The following is a 16,592-nucleotide window of genomic DNA, read 5'->3' on the forward strand; positions in this document are numbered from 1 at the left end:
GGGGTAGGGGCTGCTTGTGGCAGCTAATTCTGTCTGCTTTCACTTGAATCATGTCAAATTGAGCATGAGGTGCAATAGCACAACAAGTATGCAATTATATTTGACCGACTTGGACAACCTCGAAATACCATTAGGAGCCCTTTTTTAAAAGTTCCAGGTTGCAATGATACATTGTGTCATTATCCCTCTTTAAATATGAAGATTGAAATAGTTTCTTTATAGATTATATTTCAGCAACCTTTCAGGAAGTAAATCTTCACAGTATCAGTATCACACTTCAGAGAGGAACCTTTTGAAACTCACACCTTTCTCGTCTTTGTCCTTTCCACCAACAATGACTTTGTTCATGTAGATATACTCCTCATCAGCACCTACGTGGAGACAACCAAAGGAGGTTAACAGTCAGCATACTTCAGAACAAACGGTGTTACTTCAGGGAAGTGTAGACACTAGAAGAAGACATTCAAAAACCACTCAACAAAACACTAGACACAGGTTAGATGTGCATGTTTTTCATCTGTAGTAACACCCTATGCACAGTTAATCTACAAATCAGAGCTCCAAGCATGGTTATGCAATCTAGTAATTATTTTCCCTTTATTTAAACTAAACATACAGGAACTTTAAGTGTTCTTTGACTCCCAAAACCCTCTGGATTTTATTGTGAAAAGTTGCCCACCTTCACTATACGGTATACTCAGGCTAGTGCATTGTCGCGAAAACTTTTTGATGAATGATTAGTCGTCAGATTTAAGATGAGAATCATACGCGATAAAAGCTCATTTGATGTGAATCTTACTGAATTGAATCTCCAATCACATGCTAAAAAAAGTTCTTAAAGTTGTGTTGCACTATAATGAATATCTTTCAGACCTCTCCATATAATGCACACAAAGTAACTTGCATCCAAACAAAACTAGAGCATATTTTGCTTCCGAAGGCATTTACTTGTAGCACCAACAGGGAAAATCTGACTCCACCTTAGTTCCAAACAAACTTTCATCATGTTTGTCACAAGTCCAGGAATAAATGGGAACTTGACCCAAACAAGTGGCCTATTGTGCAGACAGATGGGCCCATTATTGACACCCACTTTCACCGTGGCAGGCATTCATCAGACATTACTCAGAAAACTCCTTGCCTGCACAGATAGAGCACTGTGTCACTTCTATCTTTGAAGTTTTGAAGATTGTACAACTAAATATACAATCGATCTCCTAAGACCAGCCTAGACTTCCAAAGAGTTCACATTGTGACCAAAAAGGATGATTTAGTTTTAAGTTAAACTTCCTCTCAATATCTCCATGGAATTTATATCCACAAAAAGACTTACAAGTGGTCCAAAAGCATATTTTTTTTGTAGTTGTTGGCATAAAAGGCAATAAAGAGCAATATTCAATTAAAGTAAAAAATAAGAAAATATTATAATTATAGTCATAAATGTGGTTTCCTGTGACAACAATAAAAGCACAGTGATTAGGAGTCTAAGTGCTTGATCAGGGCTGTCATTAGAGACTGAGCTTGACTTCTCTTTGCACTCCAATGTAAATATTTATGGGTCAGTGTGAGCAATGGTATCATTTAGGAAATAAGAGGAGATGATGAAACCTCGTGTCATACACCAACACTGAAGTCAGCTTAGTGAGAAAAGGACTGTGTTTGGTTTAAAGTCGGCCTTAACATGGTGGAGTAATTACAAGCTGGCAAAGACAACGCCATAACATTGCCACATAAACAGTTTGAATGAATGTCTTTTCTCAAACAATAAACTCTGTGGTTTTGGCATAGCAGTCTCCAGCTGGTTACTGTAACCTGTTATGGGAATTTGTTCCGGAGCGCAGTTTTGAGGAAGGTTGTTTTAATTGAATTAAATATTTTAGCTGACTAAGATTATACCCTGAGAGGAAATCAAACAAAACTCTTAACATTGGGTGATACTCTGGAGAAGGTTTCTCCTTTGAAATAGATATTGTGAGGTGAAATCAAACAACAGTAGAATGAAACGATGTTTTGCCTGTACAGTGAAAACAGATTTTTCGGGGAACAGAGTTTGAAATGCTATTTATAAACCGCTGCTCAAAGGAAGTGAGCGTCCCCGGAGTATAAATGCAGCTTCGGAAAAATGATACAGCTTGGAGCCAGGAGAGGAAGTATGGAGAGACGAGTCCAGGACCTGAACATGGAAAAGCATGACTGCTAGCTGGTGTGTGTTGGTGAGAAAGACAGGGAGGGAAATAGCAAAACCCTCATTAGCTTTTTCTATCTAAAAGTGACAGTGGATGTAAAATAACTGGGTCAGAAAACAAAATGGCCGGTATGTTGTTAAAGAGATCAAAATAAAAAGTTGGCAATTCTACTCTGCACCACAAAAATTATATTTCTGAAATAGCAGCAGTGTGTCATTTATTGTTCCCAATTAATAACACACCTAGGGGATGAGGCTTGGTTTAGCACTAATTCACATCCTAACTAATGGACTACCAGGCCACCATAAATCACATCAGCCAGGCAGCTGCCACATTTTCATGTTGAGTGTAAGAGCCAGTGAGCAAGAAAAACAAACCTGTCCTTAGCTGTTTGACAGGATACGTTAACAGACCATGCATCATTTTATAACGAAGCAAGAGGCACTTTGTTTGATTATAGCTTGCTCGTAAGCATAAAACTAATAACCACAAACATTCACAAAACAAAGGACATCAATCTGATAATTTGCAAGGGACGTAAAAATGCAGGCATAAATATTTAATTCGGCCACCACAATGTGGTTTTCAGCCACCGAAAATGGGATGAAAGACCCCAAATGTATTTAATAGAAGCCTGCAAGAGTATAATTATTACATAGTGGTTACTGAGAGTTTAAAAGAGCAAAATAATACCAGAGTGGGTTTGCTCGATAGCTTCTCTTAGGCCAAAAGGCTGACAATGTAAGCTCATTGAATTGTGGGAAAAGCAGGACATGACCGCATGTTACATAAGGTGCTTGCATCAAGGCAGACTAACTGCCAATCATAAGCTTTTGAATGTAAAATTAAACATCTGTGGTTAAACCTCAATCAATGTCATGCAATCACAAAACCACAACTTATATATAAAGAAAGGAAATATAAATAAAGAACACTGAGTAAATGTTTGAGACTACTTATGTTTTAGAAATGATTGGAAATGGCCTTCTTCTTCATACCGCAAATACTTCACCTTTAGCTGATAACATACCTATTGGCCTATACTGGGCATTAGTATCTGAGAGTTTGCTAATAAATATGTTATCAAATATAACGATTTAATCATTATTATTGGAGTTGGAACTCTACAGTAAGTCTTTGTGGGAGGTAAACTCACAACACAGAGTGGGCAAGATGTTATCACTCTGAGGAATGAAAGATTGTCTTACAGTGAAATAACCCCAGAAAAGAGAAACTAGTGTCTTCGAGCTCTGCGGTTTACACAATCGAACAACATTCTGGGAAAATTCCGACCGTTCCTCAGTTCCTCAGTATGGTGAGATTTAACTAAAACTTGCTTCTACAATACATTAAACATTGTTCGGACTTCCGAATATATTTAACTACTCATTTCTAAACCAGGCAGAATCATTTCTCTTCCTCTCTTCCTAATACAACTATTGTGTTATGACTAAATAAAAATAAAACGTTTTTGCAATCTTTCACTTCCTCCTGGTCTTTATTTTTAGTTGCCCATACACAAGATTTCCCCAAAATATCCACCAAACTCAGTTCCTGAATGTAATTTAAACTGAGAACTAGGTCATTATTCATCTAGAATGCAAAGTTGTGATACTAACCCTGTAAAGGTGGGGATGACATTATCTACAGGCACATACTGTCCACTGAACTTAGCTTGATTCAGTGGATGCTTTCATAACTAAACTGTTTAGAAAACTAAGCCCATCAGTGATCCCATTTTTATAATGCAAATGAGTGCTCCACTGTACATACTGTATATATACATTATATTTGAGTGTTTCCTTCATACCATTAGAGGCTCTGTAGGACTGAAGGAGATCGGAAAGCAGGCCCTTCTGGATGGTAGCATTCCCACTCAGGGTCTCCTTGTCCAGGATGAGGAGGAAGCGGTGGAGCTCCATCAGGAGCTGGTCCAGCACTGGAAGCACAGACAGACAGACAAGATGCTCTCAGAGGTATAGCAACATAAAAATTCCTTTATCCTAAAAAGGTATTAAACATTTCTTGGCGTGAAAATATTGAAAATGATTAGTGTTAAAACAATGGCTTTAGACCAGAGCTGTCACAGATCCCATCAATAAGAAAAATAAGAGCAACATAAAGCCTTAACGTTTCCAGGCAGAAATATAGACTTTAATTTATAGCTGAGAACAGGGAGTTCAACTCAAGGACTTGTCTTTTAACACTGAATTTAGCTGCTAATTTGCTTGTTAGCTATTTCATTCTCACTGCTTGGCTTTTGTGCTTCAGGCTGCGTGCTGTGTGCCAACATTTAACATGGGAGAGACTCTTTAGAGGTTTTTAGCTGGCAACAGTCGATAACCATTCAGACTTTATGTCACAGTCATTACTCTCATCCTGTTGCTATTGACAGTTGCAAGTCTGTTTGAGGTTGTTTTGGGAGTTTCACGGGTTTAGTGAAAGGTCAAGTCCAAAGGAGGGAGGAGCCTGGGTCTGCGTCGGCGGGGCCACTGTGTCTGGGTGCAGCCCACACACATCCTTCAGGGGTCAGCGCTGAGCTCACAGCCCTCTCCACTGTGTGGGGAGCTCTTTGTGTTTCCCTTCACTGTCTCCTGGCCTCATGAATAGGCCCCTTGCTACAGTGGGCCTCAGTGTGTGAGCACTTCACCAAAAGATGAGACAGAAGGGGGATAAAGAAAAGAGACTTTATTAAAAGAAAAGGTGGGGCTAACATCAGAGGGGGGGGGTCATACCGTTCTTAGATATTGGAATGTATGAAATCCCCCACACAATGTACTCCATTACCTTTTGATGTTTTTTTAGATGGGTCTCAGTATTATTTCTGCTTGGCTAATGTTAAAAATAGACAGACATTTAACCCCATAAGACAGTCTGGAGTGCATACAGTTGAAGTAAAATAATAATGTATTTGAGTGAAATTTTGCAATAGTATCCTCTGTTAGCATCTAAAACATTTCCTTTAATCGGCAGTGTATGATAGCGCACTGAGTAATTTGGCTCACTATTTATGAATCCATCAACTCACCTAATTTCCTTTGTAAACTTAACCAAATCAAGACTAAAGCATAAAACCTTACACGACAAGTAGTTTGACATTTTGGCCTATTCGCTTGCTGACATTTAGATTAGATAATTGATATATATCTTATATATACCTTCAAGTATGGAGCTAAAGGGTGGAGATGAATAGCCTAGCTTAGCATAAATACTGAAATCAAGGGGAGACAGCTAGCCTTGCTCCAAGGGTTGAAAATACGCCTTCATTACTGTTTGCGTACAGAATAAACAACATAAGCTACAATGTGTTCACTTCCAAGCTTTAGATCCGTTGGTAGGTGTATTTTGAGAGCTAGGCTAGTTCCCTGTTTTCAGTCTTCACACTATCACGTCCATCACTAAAGGGCAAGGGGTTACTTGACTTTTGAGCCTTTAAAGACTGAAGCTGTGCCAGAGGCTCAGTGTTGAAACGTGTATAGTATCACTGAATTTCTACACACTACACATTCATTTTCTGACATAACATTAACACATATAAACTAATAAACTCTGAATTAAAAACAAACTTTAAAAAAAGAAACGAAACAAAAACTACCATTCATATGTCAAAATCATCTGACTCTACTCAAGAACTGAACTCTACTCCCCATAAAATAAATCACACAACTATTATAAGTATAGTGCTTCTCTCTGTTTGAACACTTTTAAAGTCTGTCTGTCCATTTTAGTGGCTCCTTCCTGCTAAAACTGATCACTAACTTAGCCTTGTGGGTGAGCGCATTCACGTCCTCTCCTCTCCTTCCTACACTCCCACACATCAAAAGGGGAAATTTCTGCAAAATAAGGTGTCAGACATTTGGGAAGCTTTGCCTTTCGGAGATGACGAGAGGCTTTCCCAAAGCTACAGCAAGCTGAGGTTGTTTTTAATGACTCCTGCTCAAGCTGAGTCAACTTCTGCTGAGGGGCCCTGTGGTGGGACCTGCACCACGGAAAACATCCCTGGTTTGGACACATACAGTATGGACACACACACACACACACATAGGGGATGTAAAGTATTTAAAATCAGCTTAAACAGTGTTCAAATCCTTAAAAACTGTTTCTAACTCCTCTATGTGTTCAAATGTTACTACGATTAAACGATTAACGATTAAAACCACACACATTCACTTTCATTAACTATCTAATAGTTGTTTAGCTGCTAATGTTTGGCTGCTCAGTATGAATCTAAACATTTTTCCAGCTTCTCCTCCTTGTGTGTTTGCAGAGATTGACTCTGATGGCCTTTTGGATTGGGGGACCCTGGGAAACGGAGTCAGCTGACAGGACAGGGAGGTCTGTAGCAGACCGTCTCTGTGGGCTACGGGTTGGCCAGACGCCCACTGCACATCCAGTGAGTGAACCGCAGCCTCCACAGCATAAACAATTCACTTCTGTAGAATGGCCAAAAGGAATCTGAGAGACTGTCAGCCAGCCAGTACTAGAGCGTTTAACTGAAGAAATAAAGAATACACTTCACAGCATCATGTTTGTGTCAATAATCAGTTGATCTTGAGGTTTTCATCATGCATTAGGGGAATTTCTCTTCCTCGTGCTTAAAGTTATACTTCCTGGTCAACAAGACCAGACTAAAGATTGTACTTAACAAATGTTTCCTGCAATATTAGTTGTATGCTACTTGTCTATTTTGAGTGCTCCTCTCCATCTGTTTACCTTGTCTGACCCTGGATGTGAAGGCTCATTCTTTCTATTCGGCTGAAATAACCCTAACCCTTTTCTTATTATTTTATTCCAAAAATAACCAACAGAATCTATGATGTCTATGCGCCCATCTGTGCATCTTGACTACACATGACAGTTTCTTTTTAATCTTTAACAGCCTTCAAGGACAGCTGCTAACCTCCTGTCCTGACTTGAGAAGAAAGATACTTTTAAAAAGCTTTAATGTTAACTGTTAATGAAAAACAATGTGTCCATGAGATATTAAATTTTTACTGGATTGCATAGCTCAAAAAGTCCATGTCAATGTAATTTCTGAGTAAGAGCTTTTCATTCAAAGAAGAGAAGGAATCGGACTTGAGTCTCTACCACCATTCTCTTCGTTGTACTTGAACAAATCTTCTGCTGAACAAAAGGGATCTTGTCAGGATCCTGGCAGCATTCTTATTCTGAGAGGCTTGAGGTCCTGCATCAACACTGACTGGCCACATATTAGCAGAAACAAGCGCAAGCATATTATAATAACAAGGCAGGCATGGCGTCTCATTTCAATCAGACTTGCTTCCAGGTTAAATGGGATTGCTGATACACTTCTACCACTTGATGGAATCAGTCTCAAAAACATGCCGGGGGGAATGTAATCTGACAAGAATCTAATCAGCTTTCCCTCCAAGTGTAGTCTTTCCAACAACAGCAACCTATACTGAACAATAATTAGTGTTTGGAACGTAACAAAGGAGTCAGGCATTTCGCTTGTGCTCAACTGAGCTTTGAACTGGCGACATTGGACATCACAGAGAGAATTTTACATCACTGAACCATTAAATTTTAATCCAAGTCAAACTGAGCCAACTCAAATATTTTATATTTTACCATCTCTATGACTGGTATTTATTTCTATCTGTGTTTTCTCATTTCTCAAATCAAACTGGCCCCATTTTAATGTTTCATCATCTCCCTTCATTTATCCTTCTTTCAAAACAACTCATCAAATCCCAGCATATCAATTCATGCTTCAGGAAATATACAGTTTTTTTTCACTGATGCAACATTTGTGTTGCTTTAAAGCAAGTTTCTTTGATCAGTGGTGAATAGTCAAACTCTATCTTACAGTGTTACAGCTATGTGCAGTGGATGACTGAGTTATATTATATAGCATGCTATCAGTGGGCAAAAACTTAATTAATCCGAAAAAATAACACAAGAATGCTGACTTTGCGCTGGCAACCACAAACCACCACAGTGTTTACTTATTTAACATGATTAAATAATGAAGGAACATTAAATCAGACTTAGCTAACTGCGAAACCATTTTTCTCTTTCTTGAGCAAGCATTTTCTAAACTCATGAAACTTGTTTACAACACAGCTGTCACCATTACTCGTGATAGAAATTAACTGGCAGTTTATTTGAATGTGATTTCATCTGTTTGGCACTCTAGTTGAGCAGCTGCCCCAGCATCTTCTACAGAGCAGACGGCAGTTTTAGACTACTGTACTTTGATTGTAATATCGACTTGCAAACATACTTTGACCCGTTGTTAGATACAAGCTCAAGTTTTACCATGAAACTGTCACAAATGTACTGTTAATTCTACAAAAGATGTTCACATGACAGTAAAAACTGCAAATAGACATACTACTACTACTACTACAATTACTATTACTACTACATATTACTACCCACATATTAACAATTAGTAACAAATAGCAACATTTAAGTTTAAAAACAGCTAAAGAGTATAACAGTTCCTGACCATACCATATTTTATTTCAGGTAATTACCCCACCAGTAATATAACAAAACAACACACCCATGGGTACTGAGTGAAGTTAGTTAAATAACAGTAATTGTCTGTTGCTTTAAAGTAAATTAAAAGTTGAATTAAACAATTCCTCATTAAAATTCATGCTCTGAAAAATATACAAAAGAGACTAATTCTTATGCATAACAATAGACACTTACATAATTCCATTTTAACAGAAACCGATGATTGGCAGATGTAGTAGACCAAAGTTACTGTTATCAGATTATACACTGAGCCTATCTAGTGTCATCTTGTGACAGAGCTACAACTGCACCTAAAAGGGAAGTGGTGGAAAGAAGGAGAATTGGAACCAGTGACCGAACAACAGTAAAAAAAATGTCACAGGTTCAAGGTGCTTCTGTTCTAGTAGAGAGTAAAAAACTCACAGAAGCGGAGCTCTTACACAGCAAACTTCCAGGGAAAAACACACGAACACCGATGACCTTTGGCTCAGTTTCAATGCACACAACTGGAAGAAGGTGCCACGTATGATTCTGGTGAGATTGGCAGATAATTGGCTGATGGCAAGGTCTGAATAAAGGATCAAACGCCAGATTTGATTGGTGTTTGATCGCTATTGGCAGGAATCGGTCTGTCTCCCTGCAGCATGCTGGGTTCAGCTGTGGGGCAGGGACTGCGTGGACAGGGCTGGATTAATCCAAGCTGTGTTTTGGTGTTATTGCCGTAGTAACCTGAACAAAAAAAAGCGGGTGTCAACTTGATGACTTCAGAAAAGGGGCCGCCTGTGTCTGATAGCAACACTCAAGGAACTTGGAAATAACACGACAAAGGGACAAGAAAAGAGAAGAAAAGTGGAAGAATATATTGAAGCTTGAAGCAAGGTGGTACATTAAACATTACAGGTAAAAGTACACAGGTGCTTTAACATTAAGTCAACAATCCCTGAGTTTTAACTTAAAGGCAAAAAAGGATTGTTGTAATATGTCTTGAGAGTGAAAAAAACTCACATATAATAAGAGTTAGCAAATATTGTTATCACAGGTTTATCTGGAGCAAACAGCACGTAACCTATTAACATCACACTGAACTATAATGTTGTTTCATTTCTTCAAAATCAACTTCCTTATAACTAATTTCTCTCACCCCTGTATCTCAATAATACGGTACAGAATATAGATTGATATAGGGTGAATAATGAATGGATTCCATACATATAAAGTGTAGAATATACATATTGGCCATATAGTATTATAAATACATATCTCTTGTCTGAAAAGTGTCTTTAAATTCCGGTTGCACCACATCCACAGCAAATCATTTTAGATTCCTCGCCACACAACACTCTGATAAACTCTACTCGTCAGTCCCTTGACTCTGTATCATTCATCTGATCAAAGGCGAGCCTCTGGTTTTTCCCTGTCTTTGTCACTTGTCCTTTTCAATCTCTCTTGTAATAAAGATTTGTATTCATATGTTATGTATCTGCTGAAGGAGAGGTAAGTCTCATTTAATTGGATTTACTGTTGGTTGGTGAGAAGCTGTCTCGGGTAGATAAGTAGATGATGTGAATGGCCACCTCCTCTGCTCAGCATAAATGGATTCCATCACGACATATAGCTTTATAACACGGCTCTACTTATGTCAAGGTTTTGGTTCAACTCGCTGGAAGGATAGAAAGCAGACAGCAATACAGACAATGAGGAAGCAAAACAGACTCAAAAGTTGCTATTAATTAATAAATAATGGCTGATTTTCCTCCATTATACAAATTATGGGCACAACATTGGTGATTCAAAAATAAAATATGTCTGTCTCGAGGTCAGTTGAGGTTAGAAATGTGGTCATGGCTGAGATTATATACTAGTGACAGGAAGTGTTTTGTACACTGTGGGAAAAGTTTTGATGTAGGAGGAGCTTGAGGTTGTCCAGTGGTTTGGGCATGGCCAAGGAGTCTGCAGAATCGCCTGGTTTTTGACACAGCAGCTCAGTGCACTATTTCACACGTCTTCCACCAGAGAAGAGGAAGCCCGTGGAATCAGTTACAGTATGTTTGGCTGAAATGAAAACCTGCAGGCTTGTCAGGACAACTCATGATGAACAAGCCTTTTTATACATTACTTTTGTTTTTGTTTTTTTTCTCTTGCTTTCTTTTGGGCAGATGAAAAATAACATTTCCCTTTAAATCATGCTTGACTGCTATGGCAAAACTGAATATTAACCAGGTTTGATCAATGTGATTAGAACACAAAGAGAAAGCTACATGTGTGTCACGTGTCATGAGGAAAAAGAAAATGATAAAAGGGAATGGTGAAGGCACAGGCTTAAGACACTGCAAGTAGGACTACAAAGAGTCCGTGGGCAGAGATACAGCAACTGTTAAAACACTAGCACTAAGCTCACGGCAGCGATTCATCCTAAGATGCTGAGCCACTGATTGAGGTGTTAAAGGTACAAATACTGAAGACAGAAACTGTGAAGGACTCACTTATAAAGTGTAATTCCAGTTTGCTTTTCAAGTTCCTCCTCTTTTATCTTCCCTCTGCCCCAACTATTGAATATCGCCTTTATTCATCTCACGCTTTATCTTTACCAACACCCTTTTCTTTTTTTTTAAGTCTTTAGATCTGTGCTGTCTCAGTAATATTGAGGCTTACACCTCAGCCCTTAGAGAAATCAGCCAGTTTTTTATAGCTAAAACATGCCAATGGGCTATAAAAATCCACATAAATCTTGGCCCTTGTGTACTTGAGCAACTTCATCTTGATTAGGATGCAGTGCATGTTACTGTAGTCCCTGCAGATAAAGGCTTGAGCTGGAGGTTCAACATTCTGCCTGTTGAAGTCTGAGTGTGAGAGAGTGTGTATGAAGCAAAGTTAAAGATGTGGGAAGTGAGAAAAAGAACAGAATGAAAACAAAGTTTGGAGGATAATGCCAGAATCCTTGTCCATGAAAAATATACCAGCCATTTATACTGACATTAATATTTTAAATTCCAACAAATGACTTTTCTTTAACAAGTTTTTGAAAGCGTAGGAGGGATTTTTGTAGCTCTTTGGCTGGCTCAGTTCAATGACAAACGAAATGTTAGCAGTTAGTGTATTATTGAGATAAATGAAACGAGCTGCAATACAAAGTGCATTGCAGTTTTAATTTACTGGAATCTAAATAATGCTTTTTAAGAGCTGCGGACAAACGTCAATAACCTCTTCCACAATGATGATGAAAATGGTGACATAAATGGAAAGTGAAAGTTTAAATTGCTTAAAGCTGCTCTAATATTTTTATGTTAGCAATGGATCAACTGGCTGTGCATAAAATTAAGTGTCATTTATGGTGACAAACCACAGAGAAATATCACCAAACTCTACAGCTGTGTGGAGTGTTTTAGCTTCTTTCTTATAGTTTTGGGTTTGTAGCCAGCAATTTTATTGATGAGAACTGTGAGACTCAACCTAAAACTGTAAAAAAGCCCAGTTAGGGACGACACTTAAAGATGAGCAAAAGCTATAAACTGTGCAGCACATGGGTTTCATGCTTTGTACTGGAACTATGTTAAATTGCATCGTCCCTATCAAATAAATTAATTCACATTCGACGGCAGGCAGCTGTTTTGAGCAAAAAAAGGCTTTGATAATCCCCACTGTAGCTTACATGCTCACACCAAACGCTAGACAAAGTTAGCAACTAGCTAGTGAACATACATAGTGGAGCATTTAGCAGCTAAAGAGTCAGATATTCCCCTCAGGAGTTGGTGGAGACCAAAGCAGGGCAAAATGGAAAGTGAATACTGGAATTACATTTTCCAGGTGGACAGAACCACAACTCAAAATGCTAATGTTGCTCTATGTGTGTTGGTTGTGTAAATAGGCAACTGTTTGCTAACACATATATACATATATGAATGGCATTAGGTGATTAACTGATAGCATTAACTGATCTGTGCAGAACAGTACAGCATGCAGAAAACTCAATGTGTGCTAGCTATCTACTTTGCCAAGAAATTATAGCAACTCACAACTCTTTAACTCTCACTTTTACACAGTTTGTTCTTTTTTTTTTCACACACAGAGATGAAAAAGCTGTCCTGGGCCATGAGGCACAAGAGGTCAGTGTGGTTCCACCTCTTCTTAATGCAGCATCCTGCCTACATCCCTCCTTCAATCCTCCTCACTCCTTACATACCCTTGCTCTACGGGACCCCACCAACAGTCAAAGGCATCATCCTCTAGATATTCTGAGATATGTTGGGCGGTATATGCATGTATATAACACTGTGTGGGCATTAACCATCAGTCATTTTTCAATTAACATATACTGTGTAGTGATAAACAGATTCATGATTTAGAGGCCGTGTTTTTGGAGCTTTACAAGGCTCCACAGTCTTGGCTTGATGAGAAAGAAAGCGACAGACTCGAAGCAGCTGCTGACAAATAAAAACTAACTAGCAATGCCGCCTCAGAGTCACCCACATAAAAGCTTCTCTGCTCAGTTATTACCCCATAGATAAGTGGCCAGGAGGGCTGCAGGGAGAGTTAGACCTAGCGAGAATGCGAGAATCAAAAGAGTATACCTGGTGAGAAAAAACACAACGCAGGTCTGATCCAGAGCTCCTGAATCCAATAAACAAAGCCACGTTTGATGTGTTATAAATGAACAAGACCCACAGGGCAAAAAGAGCCAAACTCACATGGAGCTCTTCACTGCCACAGATCAGGAAGACCGTCTTTCTTTTCATCATTTTTATAGCCCAGTCCAGCTTCCTGAATTACGCACACTCCACGCACTCCCCGTTGGCAAGTACAGCCCATGACACACATACAAGTGAACCGGCAGACCCCATGCCAGCCCTGATGGCCTACATCTTAGCTTTCCCTCTGCTGAGCTTATGAGAGGTCAAACCTGCTAAGCCCACAGACCCTGTCATATTGTCATGCTACATTGAAAAGCACCTTTGAAACTGATTTTCAACTGATATTAGTCAAACTTCACAATTTGTTTTGACTGGGAGTAATTTTTTTGTCATGGTCACTGCAGTTGATAGACTGTAGGCTACTAAAACACCAGCATTGAAGGCACCACCACTACTGGGATACACAGGTTAAAGTGAAAATACCTTTTCAGCAACATGTGGTTTTTGACGATGTGCTTAAATAAAAGGCCCACAAACATGTTATAGTTAAAAATCATTGGAAGCTGCATTACTACAGGACATTTTAAAAACATAATACAGGAAACCATCTGTAAAGCTTGCACTGCTCACAATAATTAAAACAGTCATGGGTAACAGGAACCGGGATAGGTAGGGTGTTATGTGACCACATCCTCACATAACCGCTAGCATGGCTGTAGCCTCTTGTTTTTTTCACACAATGCTGTGCACATAAACATTTTATCGGAAAAAACAATTGTCTTATCTTCTTCCATTCCTCAAAGCCAGAGAGTCAGTCAAATTTTCAACTGTAGTTGCTTGTGTGCCAAGTGAATAATCCAATAATTCAAAAATGACCATCAATACATCTGTCAGCCTGTCTCCATTTGTCTTACATTTTATTTTGGCAGAGATCACACAATCAGATTATTGTTGGAGAAGACAGCTGACGCTGGAGGCAAGAAAAGGAGCCATCATCGCAAGAGCCCAACGCTTTTCTGTGTGAAACCCGGCTGCAGAGGATGTGAAGCCAGCGCAATGAATTCAACATAGACATGTTTTACCCAGAAACTGGTGGGATCCATAATAACATGGAAAGCAAAACAAGCAAGGGCATGAGGTGGAAAGCACTGATTGACAAGAAGAGGAAGATAATAAATACTGGAGAGGATCTTGCAAAAAAAATAAACATATTAATTCCCTTTATGGGAATATTTAGGGAAATTACACTTATGTACGTGTATATTATTTAAATAATTTTCATTTTATAGGTTATCATTCTGAAATGTATAATGATTTCAATAATTTATCGTCTAAGATCCAGTTATCGGGACAGTTGGTGTACACAAAGACATGTGAGACTGAGATCATTTCCCATGGTGGGCTGAAACATTAACATGTGGACTGCAATTAGATGCTGTGGCAAAATAACCAATGAGCCACTAATTGCATAAAAAGTGCTCCAATCATCTCTTGGCTGAGCTCCTCACTAGGTCCTGTACTGTAACAATGATTCTCAAACATGCCCGATGAGCTGCCGAAGTGCTCCTCTGGACTGAAACCTGCGTGAGTCAGGTTTGAGAAACAGGGAGCGTATCCAGAATACTAAACAATGCCTTGCCTTGTCATTGGCCTCCCTGGATTTTTCCATGTTTCCCTTTACCGTACCTCCTCCACTGGCTGCCTGTGGCTGTTAGTATCAATTCAGTGTCCTGGTGCTGTTGCATACAGCTGCCAAAAGAGTACACTCCAATCCTTATTTCAGCCACACCAGATTGCTCTCTAACTACCCGTTGTAGGATCATTGCCCTGCATCAGTCGACATGCCCTCAGCTCGCCCCTTCTCTCATGAATTACATCATCATTACCTGGGTCTTCCCCCTATACCTGCCCTGCAAAATATATCATGATTGAAGCTCCTGTCTTAAACCAACAGCGGTGATTTAGAAAGCGTAACCATTCTACCTTCAAAGCCTAATCAGCTAATCAGAAACAAACAAATATTGCAATGCTTATTTAGAAAACCACTTTAGATTTTAAAATATGGACTCATAGTTTAGAGACAGTCCATTCCCACTTAGTTTGTTTGGTATAAAGCCAAGAGAGCAACGTAGCTCCCCTGGTGGACAACAATGATTATCCACTCATAAATGCTGATCCACCACTCCCATAGATTTGGTCAAAATTGAATCCATGCATGCTGAGCTATTGCATTCATCTTATTTTCTTGACTAATGGTTTCGTCTAAAAGTTAGAAAACAGTCAAAGAAATGTCCATCACAATACCCCAGATCCCAAATTGACAACCTTGAATAGCTTGTGCTATCCAACCCAGCAGACAAAAGCACAAAGATTTTTTTTTTATAAAACTGACAAAAGCAACAAATAGTCACATCTGAGAAGCTGTAACCACAGAATTTTTGACATTTTTGCTCAAACATGCAGAGGAATTTGTTGGTCTACGTGCGATGGGTGGATGAATAGACAAATGAATGAACTGAACGCAGACCAACCCAAAGCCTAGACTGCTAATGAAATCCCCTCACAGGAAAAATTATACACAGAACACCTCTGCAATTGGCTGCTCACAACACTGGGTATCTACTCCGAGATAGGGTGGGAGTAAATAGACTGGGCAGCCCCAGTCAGCTGGAGAACGGGAATTTTGCAGCAAGATTGTTTTTCTTTCAAATTGTGGTGATCCCATTCTTCCAGTTAAACTAGTCAGCATTGGTTTTTGTCCAGCAAGTCGCTTCACCCAGCTGCCTCACCCAGACCAGAGACAGTGAGGGGGGAAATTCATAGTGTGTTGATGGTTCCTCCCATCAGTGCTGAGGTCCAAACACAACTAATATCACCATTTGATGCTCTGACAGCAAGGTGAGGTGCACTTAATGGCCAAAAAACGCTCTACTAGTACTAAATAATTTCAACATTTTGGCTCAAACTATTTGTTTATATCCATCAGGAAGTATTAAATGGCCTTGCTCATCCCTCATGGACAAATAACCACAGGAATTTGAGGAATGCTGTGAGAACAATGTTGCTGCTATTGGAATTCATCAGTGGCCACAGTTTAAACTATTTTATACAGCCCACTTGGGGATAAGCCTCACATCTTCATAGTCTTGGTAACACACAGGGTGCATTCAGCTCTTGGTAGTTTCTGAGGACTATAGTTTCACAAGAGAGCCCAGTAAGCTACCTAACCCACCACCAGAGGAATTTTAATGATCAGTATTAGTGGCAGGTGACCAGTATCCAAGCCCCC

At 39.3% G+C, this 16,592-nt stretch overlaps 1 protein-coding gene across 1 annotated transcript in view; it reads right to left on the minus strand.

The window, feature by feature from the left end:
* The window catches only part of afap1l2 (actin filament associated protein 1-like 2), a 36,180-nt gene that overhangs the window by 18,932 nt on the left and 656 nt on the right, over window positions 1–16,592 (minus strand). The window contains exons 2-3 of the mRNA XM_035661729.1: window positions 3,997–4,125; window positions 306–371 (exon numbers count right to left, since the gene is read on the minus strand). Of these exons, the coding sequence (XP_035517622.1) occupies window positions 306–371; window positions 3,997–4,125 (195 nt within the window). The remainder of the gene's footprint in view (window positions 1–305; window positions 372–3,996; window positions 4,126–16,592) is intronic.

Source organism: Morone saxatilis, unplaced genomic scaffold, assembly GCF_004916995.1.
Source record: "Morone saxatilis isolate NCDOM2014 unplaced genomic scaffold, NCSU_SB_2.0 Contig1, whole genome shotgun sequence".
NCBI classification, from domain to species: domain Eukaryota; kingdom Metazoa; phylum Chordata; class Actinopteri; family Moronidae; genus Morone; species Morone saxatilis.